Source organism: Trachypithecus francoisi, unplaced genomic scaffold (genome assembly GCF_009764315.1).
Source record: "Trachypithecus francoisi isolate TF-2019V2 unplaced genomic scaffold, Tfra_2.0 Lachesis_group10, whole genome shotgun sequence".
NCBI lineage: Eukaryota > Metazoa > Chordata > Mammalia > Primates > Cercopithecidae > Trachypithecus > Trachypithecus francoisi.
In genome coordinates, this window is record NW_022681455.1 from 33,564,060 (window position 1) to 33,576,729 (window position 12,670).

At 53.6% G+C, this 12,670-nt stretch overlaps 1 protein-coding gene and 1 long non-coding RNA gene across 2 annotated transcripts in view; both read left to right on the plus strand.

Annotated features, from left to right (window-relative positions):
• Positions 1–12,670, plus strand: part of ITPR3 (inositol 1,4,5-trisphosphate receptor type 3) — a 77,234-nt gene that overhangs the window by 9,138 nt on the left and 55,426 nt on the right. Inside the window, exon 3 of the mRNA XM_033216821.1 lies at positions 10,910–10,980. Within this exon, the coding sequence (XP_033072712.1) occupies positions 10,910–10,980 (71 nt within the window). The remainder of the gene's footprint in view (positions 1–10,909; positions 10,981–12,670) is intronic.
• On the plus strand, positions 459–2,666 carry LOC117087058. Its single transcript, XR_004438658.1, has 2 exons — positions 459–1,278; positions 1,600–2,666. It is a non-coding gene; the product is annotated as an uncharacterized LOC117087058 (long non-coding RNA).

Genomic DNA, 12,670 nt, shown 5'->3' on the forward strand with positions numbered 1-12,670 from the left:
CACGCACCACCACGCCCAGCTAATTCTTGTATTTTTAGTAGAGATGGAGTTTCACCATGTTGGCCAGGATGGTCTCGATTTCTTGACCTCGTGTTCCGCCTGCCTCGGCCTCCCAAAGAGCTGGGATTACAGGCATGGGATTACACTGCACCCGGCCTAGGATCCTGATTTAAAGAAACCAGTGGTCAGGCCCGGCGTGGTGGCTCACGCCTGTAATCCCAACACTTTGGGAGGCTGAGGCCGGTGGATCACCTGAGGTCAGGAGTTCAAGACCAGCCTGCCCAACATGGTGAAACCCGTCTCTATTAAAAATACAAAAATTAGCCGGGTGTGGTGGCTGGCACTGGTAATCCCAGCTACTCTGGAGGCTGAAGCAGGAGAATCACTAGAACCCAGAAGGCAGAAGCTGCAGTGAGCCGAGATCGCACCACTGTACTCCAGCCTGGCAACAGAGTGAGACTCCATCTAAAAAAAAAAAAACCACGGAGATCCTGTCAAGGTCCTCGTATTACATTTTCTTATGCCTCTTCAGTTTCCTTTAATCTAAAACAGCACCCTGCCCCCATCTCCTTTTCCACCATGAACACCAATTTTCTGGCAAGGCGGGGTTGTGGTGTAGGCTGCTTCACTTTCTGGATTGATTTGTCAGAGCTGCCTTTGTTGCTTTGTGTCCCAGAGAGCTCTGCGGAGGTTTGGAGGCAGGGCGAGCTGGCCTGAAGGTCTGCCCTGCTGAGGGTCCTACAGCCTCAGTCACTCTGTCAAGTGAGAAACACTGAGAATCCAGTTCTGGGTTATGGACAGTGGGAGACAAGCCTGGGGTTGGCAGGCCAAACATATGAGGCAAGGGCTGGCTGGCGGCCCATGGTTGCACCTTTTCTCCCTCTCTTCCCAGCTTTCCCTTTGGTCTCCTGATCCCTGTCTTTCTTCTCCTTGGCCTTACTGATATGTCCTCCCATGCACCCAGCACCGCTGTAGAGACCCCAGGACTTGTCAGAGAGCCTGCCTGACCCTGACAGCCAGAAACCCAGGCCTGTGGCAGAGGCAGGCTGGGACACTGGCCTCAACCTTCATTTCTACTGGGCCAAGTTTAGTTGTTCTTGCTATCTCCATTCTTCCTGGAGAGACTATTGGGGTTCTCTGCGTGTATGGCTTATGTCCTTTCTAGACTTTAAGCTTTCTGAAGGCTTTAGCTGTACTTGTTTTTAAATTCCATATATTCCATATACTGCCTGGTCCCTTGGTTGGCACAGGGTGGATTCTTGGTAAAGATATGTAGAGGTAGGCCGGGCGCGGTGGCTCAAGCCTGTAATCCCAGCACTTTGGGAGGCCGAGACGGGTGGATCATGAGGTCAGGAGATCGAGACCATCCTGGCTAACACAGTGAAACCCTGTCTCTACTAAAAATATAAAAAACTAGCCGGGCTAGGTGGCGGGCGCCTGTAGTCCCAGCTACTCGGGAGGCTGAGGCAGGAGAATGGCGGGAACCTGGGAGGCGGAGCTTGCAGTGAGCTGAGATCGCGCCACTGCACTCCAGCCCGGGCGACAGAGCGAGACTCCGTCTCAAAAAAAAAAAAAAAAAAAAAAAAAAGGTATGTAGAGGCAAAGGAAATGGTTGCTTTTGCAGGGATGCAGGAGTTAATTTCTTTTCTCTGATGAGCCAGGAACCCCAACCAGTGAATCCGGGTTCCTCTCTTAACATTACGCCTAGTAGGTGTGACTTTGGCTATCTGGAGAAAGGGCCTCCCCAGGCTTTCCACCCACCACCAGCCCATCCCAGTGTTCTGACAGTGCCTGCTGTTGGAGTGGCCTCCTTGGGGCTGGCCTGCATCTGTGGAGTGGTGGCCAGTTGTAGAGTCCAGCCCTACGGGGCTTAGCCAGTGTTCTCCCCGTGTGTGCGGAGACAAGAGACTGTAATAAATAAAGGAACAAGACAAAGAGATAAAGAGAAAACAGCTGGGCCGGGGGGACCACTACCATCAAGACGCGGAGACCAGTAGTGGCCCCGAATGACTGAGCTCGCTGATATTTATTGTATACAAGACAAGGTGGCAGGGTAAGGAGGGTGAATCTTCTAAGTGATTGACAAGGTGAAGCAAGTCATGAGATTACAGGATAGGAGGCCCTTTCCTTTTAGGTAGCCGAAGCATAGAGGGAAGGCAGCATACGTCAGCGTTTTCTTCTCTGCACTTATAAGAAAGATTAAAGACTTTAAGACTTTCACTATTTCTTCTGCTGCTATCTACTACGATCTTCAAAGAGGAACCAGGAGTACGGGAGGAGCATGAAAGTGGACAAGGAGTGTGACTACTGAAGCACAGCACCACAGGGAGGTGTTTAGGCCTCCGGATGACTGTGGGCAGGCCTGGATAATATCCAGCCTTCCACAAGAAGCTGGTGGAGCAGAGTGTTCCCTGACTCCTCCAAAGAAAGGAGACTCCCTTTCATGGTCTGCTAAGTAACGGGTGTCTTCCCAGACACTGGCGTTAATGCTTGACCAAGGAGCCCTCAAGCGGCCCTTATGCAGACGTGTCAGAAGGCTCACCTCTTGCCTTCTAGATCACTTCTCACAATGTCCCTTCAGCACCTGACCCTATACCCACTGGTTATTCCTAGGTTATATGAGTAATGCAACAAAGAGTAATATTAAAAGCTAAAGATTAATAATGTTTATAATAATAATTGCTAATTGTCCATGATCATCTCTATATCTAACTTGTCTTATGACTATTCTTATTCTAACTCTTTTCCTTATTATACTGAAACAGTTTGTGCCTTCAATTTCTTGCCTCGCACCGGGTAATCCTCCGCCTACAGCCAGTGTCTGGGGCTGGAAGCCAGAAGACCTGGGATCTGGAACTTGCTGTTCCTTAACTTAATGTGACCTGGGCTGATCAGTTTCTCCTCCATGCCCCAGGGACAGTTTTCTCATCCACAGCTGAATGCGGGAGGGGGGTTGTTCACGGTCCTGTGGGGATTTCCCCAGTCTGTCATTCCCCCTCCCATGGTGCTCTGATGGTGGCCAAGCTGGTAGGTGCAGGTTTTGAGTCAGGCTCCTTGACAGTCACCTGCCCCACTTCTATCTAGCTCCCTTCCTCCTCCTTATCTAATCTTTCCAGACAGCACTGACCCGCCCTGCTGCCTTTCCCATGGCGCCCACCAGGATTTCAAAGTCCACGCTGGGTGGAATGGGGTAGAATGGGATGCAGCTGTGTTCCTCTCCTACCTCAGATCAAGGTCTTGGGGTGTAGACCCTGTGGGCATTTCAGGGACTATGCACTCCTGCAACCCTAGAGCAAGCTGTCAACCAGCTCCTCTCCAGAGGGCCCAGAACAGCCCTGCCTGCCCACAGGCCTCCAGCCAGGACCCTTTCCTTATAGCCCCATCCTCTGGCTCCTTCTGCTGTTCAGACTGGTCTTGTGCCTCCCAGTGGATGGAAGGCGCACTGTAGGGACTGTCCTCTGGGCTCCTGAGCCTCTGCTGGGCTGGTCCTGAATGGAGGGGAGAAGGGGACACACAGGTGTAGACAGGGCTCCTGTCCTCCGCACTCAGCATGGTCGCAGGAGATCCCGGAGGGTGGGGACCACACCCAGCACATAGTAGGCTTGTAGTGAGGTTTGTTGAGTAGATGGAGACCTGGGTTGTGTCTGTGCCATTCTCTGACCAGCTGTGTGGCTCAGGGGTTCCATCCACTCTGGGGGCCTCACACTGGACTGTGGTAAGAACGCAATGAGATACTGGATGTAAAAACGATTGATAAACTATAGAGTCGCGCGATAGAGGGGCAGTTTTTCTGTGATCTTGGCTGGGGTACCACCGGCCTCTAGATGAGGAGCGATGTCGGTGGTGGGCGTAGGTGGGCGTGGGCAGGGAACCACCCGGGAGCCTCAGCTTGGCCTTGAGATGGCAGGAGTGGGATGGGGTGTCATCCTAGTAGAGTCTGGACAGTGAGATCGGTGGGCTGGTAGAGGGTAGAAACAGGCCTTTTCCGGGGCCTGTGGGTGGAGGGACCTTGTGGGGAGGCGTTGGGGACAGGGGTGAAGCGACACGGCCACTTCCCCTGTAGAGCGCGGGCTTTGGTTTCAGCGCCAGATGCGCACTCAGCAGGGCACCTGTGGTCCGGCTAGTTTGATAAACACAGGTGCCCGCCATAAGGAAGAGTCGGGGTGGGGCGCTAAGGCCAGCGACGTCGGTGCCAGCAGGTGGGGAGGGGTCCCCCGGGGGCCGCCCTCCGCGGGCAGACGAGCCGGGGAGAACAGGAAAGCGCGGGCGCAACTGCATATCACCTGCCCCGCCCCCGGGCGCGTCTGGCGGAGGCGCGGGGTCCTGGCAGCGGCCCACAGTCGGAGGCAGGCCGGGGCGAGGCCGCGCTGGCCCTCCCTTGGCAGCTGCGGCGCGTCGGGGGAGACGGCTGCACGTGGGGCGGCGAGTTTCGCTTCGCCGCGGGGGCGGGGGCGGGGCCGGGGCCGGACGCCCGGAGCTCGCGGGCAGGGCCAGGCTGGGGGCGGGGCCAGAGCGCCGGGGGGCGGGGCGGGCGCGGGCGCGGGGCGGGGCCAGGGCGGCCAGACCGAAGCTCTCCCGAGCCGCGCGGACTCAGAACCGCCCCCACCAGGCAGCGATGGAGAGGTCTTGGCCTCGCCCGGTGAAGCTCCCTCTCCATCCAAACTTACCTAACTTGTGTCGCGGCCCTCGGGCCTCCCTCTGGCCCCAGGTCTCCCGACAGCTCATCTGATAAAAGTTTTCTTGCTTGTCTGTTAATGACTTCACTCGACGCTCCCTCCCGTCCCCTCTCGCCCCCCTCTCGCCGGAGATCACCTTCATGAGATCCCTCAGGCCTAATAAGTATGCACAGAGACACGGGTGAGGGGCGCTTGGGGGCACGGTGGGACCCTGCAAACATCTGCCCAGGGCCAGCTTCTTTATTTACACACACCAGGTGGGGGCTGCGCTAAACACTAGCTGGAGAATAAAACAAGGAAGGCAAGGTGGCAAGGTGCCACCCTTTGGAGGTTCTTGAGGGACACAGAAAGGTGCCTAGCATTCCCAGATGATGCCTGTTTTGCTGGTCCTGGCGGACCCAGGAGAAAATGCCCAAGGTCCCATCTCCTGCTTCCCAAGTCCTCACTCCTGACCAACCCGCCCTGCTTTCCCTAGCCCTGCCCAGGGCTTGCTTCTCTGCTCCAGTCCCTTCCACAGACAATTCTCGTCTGCTCAGCTGCACATCTGGGATGTTTTCTTTCCCAGCCTTGTTTGAATTCCCCTCCGGAGTCCGTGCTCCCCTCCTGACCGGTCCCTGCCTTCTCTAAGTGGCTTTTGTTTGCACTCCTTGCTTTGTGGACTGCCAGGCCCTGGGATGGGGAGGGGCCGAGTTGGAGAAGCGGGGCTTCAGAAGCCATGTCTCAGAAGCTGTGCCAGCGTAGGCTCGGACAGATGGACATCCACCTAATGACCAGGTGGGCTTGCCCAGAGGGGTGAGGAAAAACACTTTGGCCCCCAAATTTGCGTGTCTTTCCTGCATGTGTGACCCAGACAAGGAGTTCCCAGGAGAGGCGTGGAGGGGTCAGGGATGAGGATGGGTTGTTTTCCTCAGACAGGGACCCTCTGAGGAGGGGGACTCTGCGGCCTCTTCCTCTTCCCCCCTCTACAAGGCCCTGTGTGCTGGTCAAGATGGAGGCGGTGGGGACTGCCGCCAGCCTCTCTTCAGCTGCACAACTTCGATGCTGCCCTGTGGCTCCATCACCCTTGGTCAATGCTTTCTTCCTCTCACCATCAAAATTCCCCTCCCTTCAGGGCTTTGCTAAGAGACAACCAGCAAATCTGATTCACTAATATCTCACAGGAAATTCTATGAATTATTCAAGGCTCTGAGCAGCTCCTGCTTCTCCGACACCTTCTCTGATTGGCGAAGCAGTGACTTCTCACTTCCCTGAATTCAGACAAAACCCACGACTGGTACCACCAGTTGGCTCTAATACATATTCTTTTTATTATTTATCTTCTGAGTATGTGATTTGTCTTCCCAATGAGATTTTAAACTCCCTGAGGCAGGGACCTTGTCTTTTGCTTCTTGTGTACTTTACTGCACAGCTCATAAAATGAATTAATTAACTCGGTATGCATTTTGTGTGTGCCCTCTCTGCACCAGGCAGTGGTCTGGGTGCTGAGGATATGGCAGGGAGCAAAACAGACATGTCTGTGCCCTCACAGAACTTACATTCCATGGGGTCAGGGTAAGGGATAGTAAACATAATAAGTAAACTAGCTAGCCATCCAGGTGGTGATAAAGTCTGTGGATAACAATTACATAGGGAGGGGCATACCGAGTGTGGCAGGAAGCAGTTGGCAATTTTTAATAAAAATGGGAGCGAGGGTCTCCATGGGAACAGGCTTGTTTGAACCCAGATCTGAAGGAGGTGAGGATCCTGGAGGTAGAGTGTTCTGGGCAGAGGAAAAAGCCAGTGCCCAGTCCCCTCAGGGCTTTGAGGAGCCTGGAGGGGGCTCCAGGGCTGGAGCAGAGGGGTGAGGGGAAGGGGGATGGGGAGGAGATGCAATCAGAGAGGTGAGGGGGTGAACCATGTGGGTCTTTCAGGCCATGTAAGTTATTTGGTTTTATTCTGAGATGGGTGGTTCTGGAGTGTTCTGAGTGGAGTGCTGGCCTGATTTGACTTATGTTTTAAAGGGATCCCTTGGCTGGGGGCGGTGGCTCATGCCTGAAATCCCAGCAGTTTGGGAGGCCAATGCAGGCGGATCACCTGAGGTCGGGATTTTGAGACCAGCCTGGCCAAGATGGCGAAACCCCATCTCTATGAAAAAAAAAAAAAAAAATTTGCTGGGCATGGTGGCAGGCGCCTATAATCCCAGCTACTTGGGAAGCTGAGGCAGGAGAACTGCTTGAACCTTGGAGGCAGAGGTTGCAGTGAGCCAAGATCACGCCACTGCACTCCAGCCTGGGTGACAGAGTAAGACTCCGTCTCAAAAAAATAAAAAATTAAAGAGATCCCCCTGCTTCTGTGTGGGAAATACGCTGAAGGGAGTGAAGGGGGAACCCAGGAGACCAATGAGGAGGTAGTTACTGAAATCCAGGTGAGAGCTGGGGGGAGCCTGGATAATGTGGTGGTAAAAGTGATAAGAAGAGGTCCAATTCTGTACCTGATTGTGTATTTTGAAGATGCAGCCCACAGGATTTCCTGACAGGTTAGGTGTGAGGTGTGAGTGGAAGGGAGGAGCCAAGGAAAGGTCCAAGGTTTTTGGACCAAGCAGTTGGAAGGATGGAGTTGCCATCAACTGAGATGGGGAGGACCTCTGGAGGAGCATGTTCCATTGGGAGGCCAGGAGCTCAGCTTGCATAGACTGCGTTTGCGATGCCTGTGGACATCCAAGTAGAGATGTCGACTAGGCAGTTAGATCTCCGAGGCTGGAGTTTGTGGGAGGCGAATGCGGGAGTTCTCAGTGAATGTATTGGAGGTGCTTTTAAGTTCATGAGTGTGGTCAAGATGCCCAACGATGCGAGTGCAGATGGAGAAGGGAAGAGGGCCAGAGACTAAGCAGGTGCTGGAGGCAGGGAGAGGAAAGGAGACAGACTCTCGGGATACCACCTGGATGTCCTCCAGTTCAATTCAATCCTGACACTATCTACCTGGAGTCAGTGTCAGATTCCACAGGTGGAAAACTCAGTCTCCCAAGACTAACGTCATCTCAGGCACCAGTCACAAGTCTGGGCCTCTGGTGCTTCTGACCAAACAGCCGTAAATCAGGGGTTACCACAGCCTCCTCTTTATGTTTAATAATTTGCTAGAATGGCTCACAGAACTCAGAAAGACAACCAGATGGAAGAGTTTAATATGGAGCAGGAGATACAGAGCTTCCAGGCTCTCTCCAGGGGTGACCGCCTCCCAATACCCCCTTGTGTTCACCAGCCTAGCTCTCTGAACCTGGTTTTTTGTTTGTTTGTTTGTTTTAATGGAGTTTTGCTCTGTTGCCCAGGCTGGAGTGCAGTGGCTCGATCTCAGCTCACTGCAACCTCTGCCTCCCGGGTTTAAGCAATTCTCCTGCATCAGCCTCCTGAGTAGCTGGGGTTAGAGGCGTGTGCCACCACACCCAGCTAATTTTTTTTTTTTTTTTAGACGGAGTTTTGCTCTGTTGCCCAGGCTGGAGTGTAGTGGCTTGATCTCAGCTCACTGCAACCTCTGCCTCCCAGGTTCAAGTGATTCTCTTGCCTCAGCCTCCCGAGTAGCTGGGGTTACAGGCGTGCACCACCACACCCAGCTAATTTTTATTTATTCATTTATTTATTTTTAGAAGAGACAGGGTTTCGCCATGTTGGCCAGGTTGGTCTTGAACTCCTGACCTCAGGTCATTAACCTGCCTCGGCCTCTCAAAGTGCTAGGATTACAGGTGTGAGCCACTGGTGCCTGGCTCCTTTTGGGTTTTTACAGAGGCTGCCTTACATGGGCATGTTTTCTGTTTTGTTCTGTTTTGTTTTGTTTTTGTTGAGACGGAGTCTTGCTTTTTCACCCAGGCTGAAGTGCAAGCGTGTTTTCGGGTCACTGCAACCTCTGTCTCCCGGGTTCAAGTGATTCTCCTGCCTCAGCCTCCTGTGTAGCTGGGATTATAGGCATGCGCCACCATGCCCAGCTAATTTTTGTATTTTTAGTAGAGATGGGGTTTCACCATGTTGGTCAGGCTGGTCTTGGACTCCTGACTTCATGATCCACGGCCTCGGCCTCCCAAAGTGCTGGGATTACAGGCATGAGCCACTGTGCCCGGCCACATAGGCATGATTGATTAAACCATTGGCCATTGGTGGTTAACCTAACCTTCAGCGGCTCTCTCCTTCCAGGGGGAGGTTGTGATGGGGGTGGGGCTGAAAATGGGAACCCTCAAATTACGTGGTTATTCCCCTGGCAGCCCCATCCTCAGGGGCTTTCCAAGAATCACCTCATTAACATAAAACCAGGTGTGGTTGAAAGAGGCTTGGAATGAACAAAATTCATGCCATTTCATCTTTATTGCTTCCGATCTATTTCAGGAACTAGAAACAAAAATCTCAACGTTGTAACTCTTCTTGCCCTTATCACTTAGGAAGTTACAAGAGCTTTAGGAGCTCTAGCCAGGAACTGGGATGAAGACCAAATATATATTTCTTATTGTATCATAACACTTTGCATTGTGCGAGGTGCTAATCATTCCAAAGAAAACACATAGGGGCTCCATTCTGAAGGAACTCACACATAGACACAGCAAGTCAAGAAGTGGGGAGAGACACTGCCAGGACCAGGTGCCGGAACATGAAGGAGGGAGGCCCACGGGCACTGGCCAAGGAAGGCTTTGCAGAGTAGGAGAGCAGAGCTGAGGGTGGAAGGATGGAGTTTTGCTAGGCCTGTGGCTTCAGGGTGCAATGAATATTAAGGGTGCAATGAATATTAAGGCATTGCAGGCTGCCAGGACTGCCTCTGGAGAGATGAGAGCTCCGGGGACCTTGGGATCAACTGGAGGTTTAGTACAGTTGGGGCAAGGAAATAGTGAGGCTAGCTAGGGAGTAAGTAGAGGTCAGATCACAAAAGACCTTGCCAGGCTGGGTGTGGTGGCTCACACCTGTAACCCCAGCACTTGGGAGGCTGTGGTGGGTGGATCACAAGGTCAGGAGTTTGAGACCAGCCTGGCCAAGATGGTGAAACCCTGTCTCTACTAAAAATACAAAAATTAGCCAGGCGTGGTGGTGGGTGCCTGTAATCCAAGCTACTCATTAGACTGAGGCAGGAGAATCGCTTGAACCCGGGGGGCAGAGGTTGCAGTGAGCCAAGATCACGCCACCACACTCCAGCCTGGTCGACAGAGTGAGACTGCGTCTCGAAAAAGAAAACAGAAAAGACCTTCTTAACCAACCCAGGGAGGGGAGGTACAGAAGGAGCATGGGCTTTGAAATCAGCTGTGTGAGTTTAGGCAAGTTATTTAATGTTCAGATTTGATTTTCTTCTCAGTAAAATGGCACTAAAAACAAGCCCCTTGCTGGAAAGTTGGTGAGAATTCAGAGGTAACAGGCATGGGGGTGTTGAGACAGAGTTGTCCTTTGACATGGTGGGTGAGCAGCATCACTTTATCTTAGAGGCTGGAGTGGCATTGACAAAGTTTAAATGCAGGAAGGGTGGCTGGATGGGTAGATGGGTGGATGGGTGGATGGATGGGTGCATGGGTGGATGGATGAATAGATGGATGATGGGGGACTGGGTAGATGGATGGGTGGAGGGATGAGTGGATGGGTGGATAGATGAATGAGTAAATGAATGCCCTCAGGAAATGCGAGATTAATGCCAGCATGGCTATAAGAAGGAAATTGTCCTAGAGTGAACCAAAGGGGAGACTATGAAATGAGGCCTGACAGACTGGGAAGGCGTGAGACTCATCATCCTTCCTTGGAGACCTAAAGACTCATGCCGCCAGTTTGGTGTCTCCTATGCTTCTCTCATCTGTCTGTCTCTGGTCTCTCTCTAGCTTCTGTTTCTCATCCATTTTATCTTTCTGACTCTCTTTGTCTCTCTCCCTTCCACTCCTCTATGCTGTTGTTTTTCTCCTCCTCTCCTGCCCCCTTCACCCACTGCCCGTTCCCATCAGGGCAGCATGTGACAGTCCTGACTGGCGGCAGAGTACCCCCAGGACAGCTGCAGCTCCAGTCAGGGGGTTGGGGTGGGCTGGGTGTGCTTCTGTGTTCTTCCTGGGGTTCTCCCCACCCCCAAGAGACACCTTGCCTTTCAACAGTGATGCCAGGAAAGAATGACTTGATGGTGGGGAGCTTGTTAGAGATGGAGGAATTATCTTAGGGGCTCACTGGTGCCTGGCATGCCCTGCTCTAAGGGAGGGATGCTGTGGGAGATAGTCTCTTCTCTCCTGCTGACCGAGCTGCCTTGTCCCCCAGGCTGGTGGATGACCGCTGTGTGGTGGAGCCTGCGGCCGGGGACCTGGACAACCCTCCTAAGAAGTTCCGAGGTAAGACCTCCGCTTCCTCGGCCCCCGCCCCTCCCAGGCTGCAGAGTCCTGGACCTACGACTAAATTTATTCAACTGCATTCAGCCCCAGCGGCTGGATTAGATGTGGCGCTGCCCTGCAGACCTCACTCTGCTGTCGGTGGAATCCCCCTTGGCTTGCACTGCTGCCATCTTGGCACAGACACGCCATTCCCTTCATTTTCCAGGACCACACCCCACTTCTCAGGGCCACACCCACTTCTGGCCAGGGGCCCATTCTCCCCCCCCCAAAATCCCCACAGCTGCAGGGCTTTCTTTGTCTGTGTGACTGGGTGTTTCCTAAGGGAATGGGTGGAAAAGAGAATTGTCTTAGGCTTTAGGAGACCCTGCTGACAGCCCTTCCCTGTGCCGCAGTTCCTCACCTGCATGGTAAGAGATTTGGACCCCAGAACTCTTCTGACCCTGGCTGTGTCCTCAGCCCAGTCCTGTGTGTGAGTCCTGCCCTGTAGGAGGCTCTAATAACAAAGCCCCTCGGTGGGAAGTTGGTGAGAATTCACCATGGGCAAGTGACTTTGTTCGTGGGGCCTTCTCCTGTGTGGTCAGTGGGCTCCTCGGGCCACGCAGCAGGCTGAGGACCTTTGTGGGGATTAAACAATATCCTGGCTGTCATTATGCCGAGCCAGAGTGAGGTGCTATTGTTGTGCTTACCTATGAGGGCTGAGACCGACCGACAGTCAGACAGACAGGTCCTGGGTGTGGTGGGCATGGTGGGAACAGGCAGCAACACGCTGGGCCTGCTGCCACCAAGTCTGCCCACGTGGCTGCTCCTCTGGGGAGAGCTTAGCTGGGACTGTCCTCGAGGGAGATGCTGGAGGGGGAGCGGGATTTAAGACAATCTGGCGGCATCCTAGGCTGGCTGGCTGCCGGGGGCTTGCCTATCGCTTGGAACCTACAGAGGGGCCCCCGATCTGCAATTCTGTTCCTGCTTCCATCACAGGGCTCTGAATGGGGGCTTTTGGCTGGTGGACGAGCCTCACCACCATGAGGCCCCTTTGCCCTACACCATTGGCCCCTGCTGCCTCTCCACCTCATCCTCTCCCCCTTGCCCCCTCCCACTTCCCTGCAACCACACCAGCCTCCCTGCCATTCCTCCTAGTCACCAGACACACTCCTGCCTCCACATCTTTGCTGTTCCCTCTGCTCTGAACATTCTTTCTCCAAATATCCACGCAGCCCAGATGCTCAGCGGCTTTAGGTCTCACGTCTTCAGCGAGGCCTTACCAGACCATTCAATACAAAATCATACCACTGGCCCCACCTCCCTTCCCTGCTTTCTTTTTCTCTGTAGCGTGAATCTGCCGTGCTCACTGTATTTTATTTATTTGTGTTTGCCATTTTTCTGCCCCACTAGAATGTCAGTTCCACCAGGGGAGGGATTTCTGTGTTGTTGTTGTTTGCTGTTTTACCTGCAGTGTCTGCCACATGGTGGGTCCCCGAGCACATTTGAGGAATCAGTGCATGCATGGGGCCCCTCCCCAGCGTCCTCTTGCCCTGCCCCTCACTCAGGCCTGGCTGCTCCATGTTCTGTTGTTGTGACCCACCCAGAATTCCCCCAGTGGAGCCCAGGCTCTGTGGGTTTCATGTGCTCACTTGGAGGCACAACTCTGACCTCTCCTATCCCAGTTCCCTGAAGGACGGATGGGTAGAGACAG